Consider the following 14,305-nt stretch of genomic DNA (forward strand, 5'->3'; position numbering starts at 1 on the left):
TCTCGTCACAGTATCACAGCCCTGCGGTGTGACAGATTCATCAGCTGATTGGCCAATGGTCACTTGACATTGCAGGACATCTGATAGTTACAACCTCCTCCGATACACGGAGTTGTCTCGTCACAGTTCCACAGCCCTGCGGTGTGACAGATTCATCAGCTCATTGGCCAATGGTCACTTGACATTGCAGGACAGCTGATAGTTACAACCACCTTCGCTAGACAGAGCTATCTCGTCACAGTATCACAGCCCTGCGGTGTGACAGATTCATCAGCTGATTGGCCACTGGTCACTTGACATTGCAGGACAGCTGATAGTTACAACCTCCTCCGATACACGGAGTTGTCTCGTCACAGTTCCACAGCCCTGCGGTGTGACAGATTCATCAGCTCATTGGCCAATGGTCACTTGACATTGCAGGACAGCTGATAGTTACAACCACCTTCGCTAGACAGAGCTATCTCGTCACAGTATCACAGCCCTGCGGTGTGACAGATTCATCAGCTGATTGGCCAATGGTCACTTGACATTGCAGGACATCTGATAGTTACAACCTCTTCCGCTAGACAGAGCTATCTCGTCACAGTATCACAGCCCTGCGGTGTGACAGATTCATCAGCTGATTGGCCAATGGTCACTTGACATTGCAGGACATCTGATAGTTACAACCTCCTCCGATACACGGAGTTGTCTCGTCACAGTTCCACAGCCCTGCGGTGTGACAGATTCATCAGCTCATTGGCCAATGGTCACTTGACATTGCAGGACAGCTGATAGTTACAACCACCTTCGCTAGACAGAGCTATCTCGTCACAGTATCACAGCCCTGCGGTGTGACAGATTCATCAGCTGATTGGCCAATGGTCACTTGACATTGCAGGACAGCTGATAGTTACAACCACCTCCGCTAGACAGAGATTTCTCGTGACAGTATCACAGCCCTGCGGTGTGACAGCTTCATCAGTTGATTGGCCAATGGTCACTTGACATTGCTTGCAGGACAGCTGTTAGAGACAACCACCTTGCTAGACAGAGATGTCTCGTCACAGTATCACAGCCCTGCGGTGTGACAGATTCATCAGCTGATTGGCCAATGGTCACTTGACATTGCAGGACAGCTGATAGTTACAACCACCTCCGCTAGGCAGAGCTGTCTCGTTAATTGATCGGCAACTTGCCGAGCTTCATGAATATTCAGCGAGTAGCGCTCCAATAAGTGATTTATTTGACGTTACCGATGTATCTCCAGGTTGATTTTATTTGTAAACGTCATTTCGTCGAAGTTGTTTTTCAATTTCAGTATGCAACAGTTCGAGAGGTCCATATATATCTATGCCAAGGATTTTTATTACTAAACGAGTCTAATAGTGGTTGAACCATAGTGCTTCTTTTCTTCTTGTAAAAATGCATATATAATCATACTCTTAAACTTGTAACACTGACGATGTACGAAGTTTTCTTAGTTAGATTTATGTTTTTTATTATGTCAAATTATGTTGTTTATGGTGTATGAATTATAACAACTTAAGTTCATCCTTTACATCATTACATCAGTAAAGTGATCGACGTTGGTAATAAAATTTGTTATACTACTATGCAATATTTATATGTTAACGTTAAAGTTTAAAAAATAGTATAATAACTTCCGACAAAGATTAGACAATCGACATAAATATAAGCTACATTTTCATAAACATTTAGCTTTTTTCCCCTAAACAGAAAAATTTGTTCAACTATTGAGAAACTTGAACTAAAAATACATAGGGGTTGTCAATTCATAAATGTTAAATATCCGACATGAAAGTCATCAGATGACAACCTGTCATAGAACTCATATTTTATAACTAAACACTTTGAAATTAAGATATTCCAATTCCTACACCAAGATGTTCGATTCCACGAATTTCTGTTTTAGACATTTTTAGACCTTCTCAAGACCTGACCCAGAACACCTAGAAATTCTAACTTAATCGCTCTTTACTCGGGCACCATTTTAAGCACCAAGACCTAAACAATATCCTTGTCCCATTCAACCCACCCAACATCCGGAAAGTTACCAGCTGTTTCACTCAGGAGCCAGACAAAAGGAAATGCCAACACCAAGAATTACACCCGCCTACATTCGCCTCTGAATAACAATTTTCAATTTGTTACTTTTATCTGGAGAAGCAATTAAAATACCGCAAACGGCTCGGCTCCTTACTGACCTGCCCCAAATCTATTATGGCCCCTGTTTGAGTGGAGTTATGATTTAACGACTGTTCGATCCCCGATCCTCCGAAACTATATTTGTTTTTAATAATTGCGCCCGCCACGTGACAATATTACGACCCTACCTGTAAATTAATGTTTTTATTATCGACTTCCGCGTGCCGTACCGAACCCGGTTGGAAATCGAAATGGAAATGGGCTTTGGAAGTAGCCAAATTTAATTTATTTATGATTAAAACAGCTTTCGTTTTTGTTTCTCGTTTTCTCGCTGGACTAATCGTGTTTTTAATAGTCTCAGACCCGGATGGACTTTGTCAATCTGATAGATTAGAATTCGGGGTTTCTAATAGAATGCCTTCCACTCCAACGTCCGCTTTGGTAATTAAAATATGAATTTTGACTAGGTCGCCTTTTAAAAAGGTAAAACTAGACGGCTGTATTAAAACATTTTGTGTAAGTAGGTACATTATTTTTAACAAGTACAAATACATTAGTTAAGATTAAGGGTAAAGGAACTGTATGAACTTTAAGTAATTTTTGAAACTACTTAAGTCGATTTTGACTTTGAGATTTTGTATGATATTTAAAACGTTTATAAAAATATATTGAATGTGTTGAGGGTTTTAAAGAGTTAAATGTTGAAAATATACTTAAGGGGTTTGTGTCAACAGGTTTATTGGAACAATGTAATAGGTTGTGGTGGTGCAGAAATAGCATTTCCAAATTACTATATAGCTTAATTTAAATATATTTAGGCTAATAATTCTGAAAGGTTGCAGTATATTAGTGATTAGTGATCAAATATAAATACAATGAGATTTATTGTCTTGCTCTCTTTTACTAAAGCAGCATTACAATACTCGACTGGACATACGATTGCATTACAGCATATGATTTACAACAAATAATAAGAAACAGCAGAATATTCTCGGATGTGTATGATCACAGAATAATGAGTGGACACAAATCTTTTTTCGAGTTGGGAATAGAGTAAGACACATTAAAAAACCCTGTTTTATAGGTAGATGTTAAATTCGCCTTCTTTAGGAGTTAAAAATCCCACAGCCACACCACTTTCCTATTACCCTATTACATATTACACTTTCTCATTAGACTATTATTATTTGCGTGGATTAACTGTACTGTACTGCGTTTTTATTTAATATCCATGGGTAAGCTGAAGACAAATTTATGAGGCATGTCACTATACGGAGTATTCAGTGTACATAGTTGTTTAGTATACAGTATCCTACATTGTATAACTACTAGAAAACTATATATATATATATATATATATATATATATATATATATATATATATATATATATATATTAAATAAAAATCTTCCTGAAAATTGCTAATTTTCTTGTTACCTGGTGTTTTAATGACAGAAAGAGTAAAATATATATTTTAAAATCACCTGAAAATAAGATAAAGAAATTTAGAAAGTATAAAGCACTGAAAGTAAAATGAAAAATCACCGACACACACACAAGTATCAGAGTTTACAATAATATGAGAGATCTGTATTTATTTATTTTTAATTAATGTTATATCATACTTTGAACATACTCACTTATTTTTACACTGACCATCCTTCGCACCCTTAATTATCAATTAAGGAATATCTACTTACGTAGTTGCCATATCAAATGTTAAATGTAGTTATTTCATACTGGACATTTTTCGAACTTATCTTCAGTAGAATCGACTAATTTAACCATAAATAACATTGCCGATGTAATCCACTTATTTTTAGTTAAATCACTGAATTCTGCTGAAGATAAACTGTCATACATTTGACACCTTAAATGTCAACTAGGTAAATCTTAATCTTATAATATTCCATAGGTATATAAAATTATTTTATATTTTTTTTATGGAAAAGGTGAAGAGTCATATTCATGTCCAGCATTTATATTTACTTGTATTATCCAAACTCAATGCTAACATTTTCCAAGGTTAACATCAGTTTGGCACACGCCGAGGCAAGATTTTCTCCACAATTTGGAAGTATAATGAGAAACCAACAATTCATTTCATTTTTCTTCTAATCATCTCATTTCATCACCGACTCCTTTTCGCTCTGTGTTTTCCGAGGTAATTTATACAACTAATTTATACTCCCTGTGGGCAATTTACAACAGGGACCGGGTATTTTTCACGTTTCGACAACATGTCGGAAACGCGCTTGTTTTAAATAGACTCGGTTTGTTACCTGAATGTTGCTGTTAATCCATCATAAAATTCACACCTTAGAACGCTGGATTTATCTTTGCCCTTGAACACGAGGATTGTGTCACTACACTAAACTGATCTGAGCTTTAAAAGTTGAACTTTTAATTATAATGTACTATTTTGTACAGCATAAATTAAGATAATATCTGTCCAAATTGAAAGGAATTGTAATTAGTTGTACAGTATCATAAACTACAGACACTAAAGTGAGAATTTAATGTTTATTATTCGCTAAAAGTCCATTAGATCTAGACCTAAAAAATGTCTAAGGGTCATCTTAGCTTAGCAATATAGAAGATAGCCTAGGTACATGATGGGTAAAGAAAAAGTTTACATAAATGTAATCCAAAATCATTGGAGAAGGGATCATTGAATCCTAACCTCTTCCTAGCATGTCTGACCATATTAACCTTTTACTTTCGGAAATCTCACCTATATCTACGTGTTTAAAGATTTTCTTAGCTCTCTGTGCTTCAACATCTGTATCTTGAACTGGAAAACAATAATACGGTTTTTCAGATTCTTTGGTCAGTGCCCAAGTTTCAGAACATAACAGTGCTACTGCGATAGTTATGGTATGACATAAATTGATGTTAGCTTCTACTGACAGCCTTTTGGACTTCAGTACAACAGTTTTCTATAAACCAATATTGTATATCTACTACTAATTGACATTTTCAAAACTAACCAAGATTTTGGTATGCTGGCAGACAGATGTTCGACCATGAACAAAAATAGCTATTAGGCCTAACTGCTTATAACTTGAACAATTAAGTGATACAGTAGTTTGCTGAAAAGCATATTCCCCTAACATAAGTTAAAATTTAAATTGCATAAGGTCATATTCATACAGATTATAATTTTACGATTAGATTTGGCTGTAAGCAAGTATTTAGGATATTATAATTCAAAATTACATAATAATATAATTTGTTCTTACCGTTTACGCAACAGGGGGGATAGATACTTTACTGTGGTTTCGGAGATAACTCCATCTTCAGGTGCGTAGTTGTAGTAGTACACAGTTAATAGTGTTCTTGTTACACTTAACACGAAAAGTCATCATTTTCATTGTGTCAGGAGTTAAATAAATACTATGGACCTTAGCAGCAAATTGCTGCCATTCACCTCCGTTGTAATATGTCCTAAACCATTCCCTATACTCTGCACCATTCCTAAAAACTCTCCTTCGTAGTCGTGGTCTTCTCCTTAACACGATAAATTTTAACACTGCAATACCATTCTAACCTAAAAAAAGAACACTAAAATCAATAAAAAAACAAATGCGCAATATTTACATCAGCTGGTATATCTAAAACGACTGATAGAAACCATTGAATAGAGATCGATGATAGAAACCAATGAATATTGTAGAAACACTGTAGCAGTACTTCCATTAGGAAATGACTGGATCTTTGACGGCCTTTGGTGCAGTCCTTGGACCTTAAGCTTAAAATTATTCCTCAACAGCCATGCTACCTATTTCCTAGCTCGAGATCCTAGCCAAATACACTATTCGTTCAATTTTTTTATAAATATCTATGTATATATGTATATAGGCTACGTATTTAAATATTTACTGTATACGTATACGTTATACTGTATATAAGTCCATTGACGAGATAACTCGAGTAATTTTATTCAGATTTTGATTAAATTTGGCTTGAAGGTGTAGGGTTGGATAAACTTAAATGAGTTCGCGAACCAGCAAGATCGGATCATCGGAACGGGATTTTATAGGGATTTGAATGTTCTCAAATTGTTTTTTTCGAATATTAACCCTTAAAACATGAAAATGTCAAATTTTCATTACAGCCATCCTGAAAGAATGTGTATGTTGAAGCTTTGTTGTAAAATAATGCGTTGCTGAGAAAATTCCCAAAAACTGTACATTTAAGATTCTCAGGTTTTCCTGTAGTAAAAATACGATTGTAGTTTGCTTGTTTACTAATAATCTATGCTGATCAAATTCCACAACATGTATTTATTAAATTCCATACTATTAAAATTGGTGAAAAAAGTTTTAACTTTCCCGTAGCAGAAAACCAAGGTACTCCTTATTCTTATGTTATTTAAATGGGGAATAAATATGTCTTGTTTATGGAAATATGTTTAATTTTAATAAAAATCAAATAAGACAAATTGAAATTGGCTTTGTCTGCAGGTTTGCTGTGGCGGTGGTATTTATTTTGTAATTATTGATTTAGCAAACCTCTAGTTGGTAAACAGTAATATAAAAAACTAAAGGATACAATTTGCAAAAGGGTTTTATCAAATTAGTTAACTTTAACGTTTTAATTGTGAAGTGTAACAGAGTATACTGTATAAGGTAAGCCCATCCCCATGAGTCTTAAGTAGCTTGTATATTACTAACTATTGAAGAAATTTCAATTTAAAACATTCCCTCTGAAACGAGTTTTGGACCTCTTTAAAATAGGTACTCAAATTGCGCACATGCAACCCCTATTTTTTACATATGTTAAAAATCTTAAACATTATTTCTCTAAATCTTGCTCATTACAGATGCAATCTCTCAATACAATATCAACTATTCACATTATTTACAACCAAACATCCAGCTTCACCAACCTCTCCTAGACCGGTGCCCCGCTCATCGTGCCCCCCCCCCCCCCCTCTGCTGACCTCACGACCTCAGCGCGTGACCCGTCCCTGATTAAAACTGACCAATAAGACTTGAAATAATTGCAAAATTGGAACACACTCGGATTTGAATAGAAGGCGGACGGGTACGGGATTGGTTCGTCGTGACGGCCGCCGGCCAATCGGGCTGAAGTAGTCACTTCTTCAGCAGAAGAGCTGGCGGACTCACGATCGGCCGCATATCTTAGCGGGGCTTCTAACTTTCAAATTAAAATACTGTTGTAGCCGGTGCGGTCACAAATCAGCATTGAACCAGTTTACTGGTAAATAACGTATAGATTTTAGTAGGTAGAGTTATTAAAAGCAGAAAAGGGTTTCTTCGTGTTAGAGACCTATTTTTTTTTTTTTTTACATCATATCATAAAACTAAAAGACTTTGGTGGTTGGAGTGATTTGTACATGGATCCCAAGGACAGCTTCTCACTACTATTGGACCAGCCGAGCATCTAATTTCCCAAAACTCACTGCAAACATTAAATAAGTTGTCATCAGCCATATTGTGGTATTGGTCTCTGTTGGTAGAACTCAGGAACACCTCTTTGCAAGGGATTGGTTTTATCCCCGCTCAACTCCTCGTGAACCGAAGAACACAAAGCAAACTGCCAATAAATAAGAACTTTCTGAAGCCACAGGTTCCACAAAATGTTCAGAATCTATGGGAACGAAAAAGAAGTCAGAACAAATGTCAGCACGACCATGGAACTGTTATGTAATATGATTCCTTTTGTACTGTCAAATATTTATTCAACTTAATCTTTTAACTATATTATTACAAGTTCTTCTATACAAGTTGTATTCTATCTTTTCTATTCAAGTTTATTCCAACAAATCTAAATGGATAAATTCTTCAAGCCGGAGCGCCTATCTTTAGACCCTAATGATCCCCATTCTGATCGTCAGTGGAAACATTGGAAAACCACTTTCAAGAATTTCGTGGAAGAAATATGTGCTGCAGAAGATGATCTACTAAAACTTCTAACTAATTTTGTGGACTACAACATACATGAAATAATCTCAGAGGCTGATTCTTATACCGAAGCTATATATATTCTTGACAAACTCTTTATAAAGCCTACTAATGAGGTATATTCACGTCATCAACTGGCCACTAGAAGACAGGAACCTGGAGAAAATATTGATCAGTATCTTCGAAAACTAAAAGAACTTAGTAAAGCATGCAACTTTAAATCTGTCACTGCTAATGAAAATCGCAACGAGTACATAAGAGACGCTTTCATTCGAGGACTAATATCACAGTCCATTCGACAAAGACTTCTTGAAAATCTAACTTTGACTCTTGAAGAAGCTTATAATCAAGCCATTACCTTGGAATCAGCTGAAAATCAGGCGGTTTCATATATTTCAAGCCCTTGTAACTCTATATCTCAGTCAACTCCTAAAGATGTTGATGTTACTGATACAAATGTTTCTCAGGCAGCTTCTGATTCGTCTTCACACCAATTATCCTCGATAAGAAGAGAAAAATGTTTCTTTTGTGGACGGTCACGACACTCTCGAGCCAACTGTCCTGCCAAAGACTCAGTTTGTAATATTTGTGACAAGAAAGGCCATTGGGCAACAGTTTGCAATTCTCGCAACCAAAGTAGGACATTTAAGGGTAAAACAACTCAAAGTGATAAGACAGAAATAAACTCAATGTCTTCTTCTCTTGTTGCTGCCTCACAAAAATGTCTTTCAAAAGCTACAGTGTCACTGATGTTAAACGGCAAACCAGTAGATGCACTCATTGATACTGGGAGTTCCGACAGTTTTATATCTGAAGCTACTGTGAAAAGATTCAATATTTCTAAATACCCAACAAAGCATGAAATATCGATGGCATCAACAAGTCATGTTTCATCAACTCTTGGCCACTGTATTGTTGACATGGTGTGCGATGGCCACGAATACCCACTGACAAAGCTGCTCATCTTAACTGATTTATGTGCCGATGTTGTAATTGGACATGACATCCTTCGGCAACATTCTGCTGTGGAGCTGAATTTCGGTGGTAAACGCCCACCCTTCAATGTTTGCAATCTACTTAGGGCTAAAGTATCACCACCACCACTGTTTGATAATCTAACTAATGACGTCAAGCCTGTAGCCATCAAGTCCCGCCGCTACTCTGAAGATGATAGTAAGTTCATAAAAAGTGAAGTAAGTAGGCTTATATCAGAAGGAATAATTGAACCGAGTAAATCACCTTGGAGAGCACAAGTGATTGTGGTCAACAATGGGCACAAGAGACGTCTCTGTATTGACTACTCTCAAACCATCAACAAATTCACACAGCTTGATGCCTACCCTCTACCTCACATTGAATCATTTGTCTCTAAGCTTGCTCAATACAAAGTGTTCAGTACAATCGATCTGAAGGAGGCATATCACCAAATACCTATTCGGAATGAAGATAAACCATTCACTGCATTTGAAGCTAATGGGAGACTTTACCAATACACTCGAATTCCTTTCGGCGTAACTAATGGTGTGGCGTGTTTTCAAAGAACTATTGATCAGATTATAGAAAATGAAAATCTACTAGACACGTTTGCTTATCTGGACGATGTAACTATTTGTGGTCGTAGCCAAGCAGAACACGATCAAAACCTACAGAGATTCATGGAAGCAACTAAAAACTATAATCTTACCCTGAACAAAGAAAAATCTAAGTTTTCGTTGACCAGCATTCCAGTTCTGGGGTACATTGTAGAAAACATGTCCATGCGTCCTGATCCTGACCGCCTGCAATCACTCTTGAATTTCCCTGTTCCAACTGATAATGCAAGCCTTAAAAGAGCTCTTGGCATGTTGTCCTATTACGCAAAGTGGATTCCTAAATTCTCTGAAAAGGTTCATTGCCTTACTACAGTCAAATCATTCCCAGTAGGCAGTAAAGAAATATTGGCCTTTAAGACATTAAAAGAAGAAATAGCGAACTCCAGTATGTCTGCAGTTGAAGAGAATATTCCATTTACTGTAGAAACAGATGCATCTGAATCAGCTATAGCGGCTACCCTTTCACAAGCTGGAAGGCCAATATGTTTCTTTTCAAGAACCCTAACTAAGAGTGAACAACATCTACCTGCTGTGGAAAAAGAGGCCCTCGCAATATTCGATTCAATACAGAAATGGAGGCATTTCCTGATTGGAAGACGGTTTAAATTAATTACAGACCAGAAATCTGTGTCATATATGTTCAATCAGAAACACGCGGGAAAGGTTAAGAACAACAAGATTTTAAAGTGGCGATTGGAACTAGCACCTTTCTCTTATGACATAGTGTACCGTTCTGGCAAGGAAAACGTAGTAGCAGATGCATTTTCACGAGTTTCATCTTCCATCTCTTGTAGAGATTTCGAAAAACTCCGTAGAATTCATTGTGACATTGGGCATCCTGGAATAGTACGGATGGTTCATTTCTTAAAAAGTAAAAATCTCCCTTACTCTATCGAAGATGTCAGGCGAATGACCGCTTCATGCTCTGTTTGTGCGGAAGTGAAACCTCGGTTCTACCAAAAAACCCCATCAACACTCATCCATGCAATGGCTCCTTTCGAGAGACTTAACATTGATTTTAAGGGGCCAATACCATCTGTGACAAGGAATAAATACATACTCACGGTTGTTGATGAGTTTTCAAGATATCCGTTTGCTATTCCTTGCTCGGACACATCAGCATCTTCTGTCATCAAAGCACTTACATCAATCTTCACCATCTTTGGTATGCCTGCTTTTGTCCACTCCGACCAAGGTTCTGCTTTCATGTCAAAAGAACTGAGTGATTTCTTACACTCTAAAGGAATCGCCACTAGCCGATCTTCACCTTATAACCCTCGAGGTAATTCTCAAGCTGAGCGATATAATGGAACGATTTGGAAGACTGTATCTCTTGTTCTGAGAAACAAGGGACTGAAGACAGAACAGTGGGAGTATGTTTTGCCAGAAGCTTTGCATTGTATACGCTCGTTACTATGTACAGCTACGAATGAGACCCCACATGAACGACTTTTCAAACACCAGAGACGATCATTTTATGGCACCTCTCAACCTCAATGGCTCATGAATCCAGGACCAGTATTAGTGAGAAGGCATGTAAGAAATAACAAATATGAACCTTTAGTGGAACAAGCTCAGCTGATAGAGGCTAATCCAGACTATGCTCGCATCAAGTATAGAGATGGTAGAGAGGCTCTGGTATCGGTGCGACATCTCGCTGTTCCTCCTGAAGCTATCCAACAAGAGGATGAGCCAGAGACTTCGGAAAATCCCAGTCAAGAACTAGATCCTGCTCTTCAAGACCTAAGACGTGAATCAAATCTGCTTCAACCTGAAATTGGGAACTCTATTCAATCTGAAATCGAAACATCCCCTCTGCATGAGACCGTGACCCCTACTTCTGTGAGGGATAACGAAGAAACAAACCTGCGTCGTTCCACTAGAGTCCGAAGACCTCCCACCTATCTAAGGGATTACATTTAAAAAAAAGATGGGGTGAATGTTATGTAATATGATTCCTTTTGTACTGTCAAATATTTATTCAGCTGTTTTATTTAAGACTGTTTTGTTTATGTATGTAATGTTTACAGTTTTGTGCAATTCTCTCATGTAAAATGTAGCTGACTATTAAGTTGAATAAAACCATATAAATTTGGTTTCTAAACATTTCTTTTCATAACAGGAACCACAGAGCTGCCTCCATTATCGATTGGCCAAAGCGTTTAGTTAAAGAAACAATCCCAACTGAAGAATGTAACATGACTTAAGGGTATAGTTGTTCAAAAGGAAGGGAGGAGAAAGTAAATTGTGCGCGTAGGAAAAGATAACATTAGAAATAGACACTTTTTAACTGTTAACTTGACTTAAAAACATTTTGGAAAAGTGAAGATGTTGGTAATGTTCACGTGTTATAAACGTAAATAAATGTTCTTTATTTTTATTTTTTACAATATAATTTGTTTGAACAAACAGCTGGATGGATATACATATTCTAGAGAACTATGGGGTTATTTTATTTAGTCCATGATTTTGTCATTGATTATAGGAAACAAGCAAGATTGGTAGAATATGAGTAGACCACAGAGATAAGTAAGACCATTGCTGTATATACAAATTGAATGCTATGCTCCCAAGAACCGTTACAGGGATTTCAAATTATCGGATTTCAAATGCATAACTAGCTGTTCTGAATTAAACACAATTTTAACTGGCTACTCGATTCCCGTACGTTGTATGGGCTAAGAGCTTGTTACCATATTAAATTAAGTCCCATTAACCTTTGGATAATAAAATGTACATCCCATTTATATGCACCACCTGTTTCCAATTTGTTTAACAACATGAATAAAGCTTAGCCAGTCAGTCATAGATTTCGTTAGTGTCTAAAATTCTATTTTTGTAAAATTTAGGCTTACCTTAGTTTTGTTGTTGAGTTGTAGTGGTATAAAAGAAAGCAACTATAACATAGCGATGGTATGTCTAGTTCTATCAATAGTCAAAGGTACGGTATTAGTCTATGGTGGTTCATAGCGGATTAACGTTAGATTATGTTAAGACCAGTTTTTGACTGTTATCGAACGACACCAAGAAAAATCTATAAACATATCAAATCAAATGTCACATACAGTGAAATATAACTTATACATTTTAAAATTGATTCTTAACAGAGATAGTTCATTATTATAAGTTCGTAAACGCCTTTTGAGTCAAGTTTTCAAGACTAGCCTCTAACTTATAACATCAACATTAACATTTATTAACATATATTCATCATACTGTTTAAGTAAATGAAACCAATTACATTAGTTTTTCACTAAACAGGTCCGTAGTCCGCATCTAGATTAGTTGGACCCAAGTAGGATAGAAACATTTGACACATGCTAAATAATTTAGTAAATAAACAGTATTTGACTAAACAATGATAAAAAACTTGAGCTTATAGAAACGAATTAAAGCAGGAACCTCCGAATTTAATGACCGTTTAAATACAAAAACTAAAGTGTGAGAGTGGCGGTTCAATCCCAAGCATATCCATAGAAAAATTAGTTTGGACAATCTTCTCTTATAAGTGGCTGTGATTCGTTCAATAAAAATACCACTAGAGTACAAACAACAAAAAATAAAAAATGAAAGACACTTTGGCTCATTAAAACTTTTTAATTACACCTATAACAAAGACCAAGGATTACATTACAAATATTTACAAGACTGACAAAATAGATTTCCCAGATTTATTAGCTGTCCACATTTACATTTGGTCCGAAAACCTTTGCAAACGAGCTTGACATGCTGTGAAACATCGCATATACGTTTCACAAGCGGTGCAGCTGAAAGTATCGAGGTTATATGAAACAATAACCCGGGGGCTGTTTGCTTACCTGGCTTAAATGATAGTTAACACACATTTCCCGACCAACTAAACCACCAAAGTGCCCGGAGCGCGTGTTTATATGATTTATAGCAACAGATGTTTTGATAAACCCCGATAGAATTATTCTAGCAAATTATGTAAACAAATCCAAAATAGTGTAAACAAATTTGGTGGTAGATTCATTTCAAATTTAACGTTGAAACGTAATGTTTATGTAAAATTATCAAGTAATAATTATTGGATGTGATGGTTTTAATATATTTATGATTATTAGTTGAATATTCACGATATTGACCGAAAATATTAGATTCACACAAAAGTGTTTGAAAAATAATTCCAAAATTTCTCGACTAAAGAAACCCGAACACCGTCATCGGCGGCATGTGGAGGCTGTATCTCCTCACTTCTTGGTAGACCCTGAAGGGAGACCGAGGAGAACGAGGCAAGTGGTGATCCACAAGCGACGTCCAAACGAACAGGAACTCCAGGAGTACAGGTTGTACAAACATTCACTGTATGACGAGGATCTACAGGAACACGCTTCCCCGAGGATCAGAGTGAAGCACAGGAACGCAAGGTTCGTAAGGGAGGATAGTGAAGAGAGTAGTCAAGAAGAGGTAGCACCCCACCCGAGGATTGTAGAAGAATCCCTGGATCATAGGGAACGAGGAAGACACCATCGACACCCCAGGATCTGCAAACAGCTTTACTCGTCCACCGACGTACGGGAAGGCTCAAGAGTACCTCACGGGCGCGGAGAAAGACATAATACTCTTGCGTTCAATCCTCACCATCGAGAGATCAACCATCGCCAACACTTTGAC

General features: G+C 36.8%; 2 protein-coding genes across 2 annotated transcripts in view; one reads left to right on the forward strand and one right to left on the reverse strand.

The window, feature by feature from the left end:
- The window catches only part of LOC128994399 (transcription factor AP-2-epsilon-like), a 201,186-nt gene that overhangs the window by 126,228 nt on the left and 60,653 nt on the right, over positions 1–14,305 (reverse strand). The window lies entirely within an intron of this gene.
- Positions 7,946–11,593, forward strand: LOC128995602 (uncharacterized). Its single transcript, XM_054420619.1, has one exon. It carries the CDS (start codon positions 7,946–7,948, stop codon positions 11,591–11,593), a length of 3,648 nt encoding a protein of 1,215 aa, XP_054276594.1.

The sequence above is a fragment of the Macrosteles quadrilineatus genome, unplaced genomic scaffold, assembly GCF_028750875.1.
Source record: "Macrosteles quadrilineatus isolate MER2022 unplaced genomic scaffold, UCM_ALF_1.0 Scaffold_5__1_contigs__length_97177068, whole genome shotgun sequence".
NCBI classification, from domain to species: Eukaryota; Metazoa; Arthropoda; class Insecta; order Hemiptera; family Cicadellidae; genus Macrosteles; species Macrosteles quadrilineatus.

Coding starts and splice junctions, on each gene's coding strand:
- LOC128995602 (XM_054420619.1), top strand. CDS start 7,946: ATGGATAAATTCTTCAAGCCGGAGCGCCTATCTTTAGACCCTAATGAT.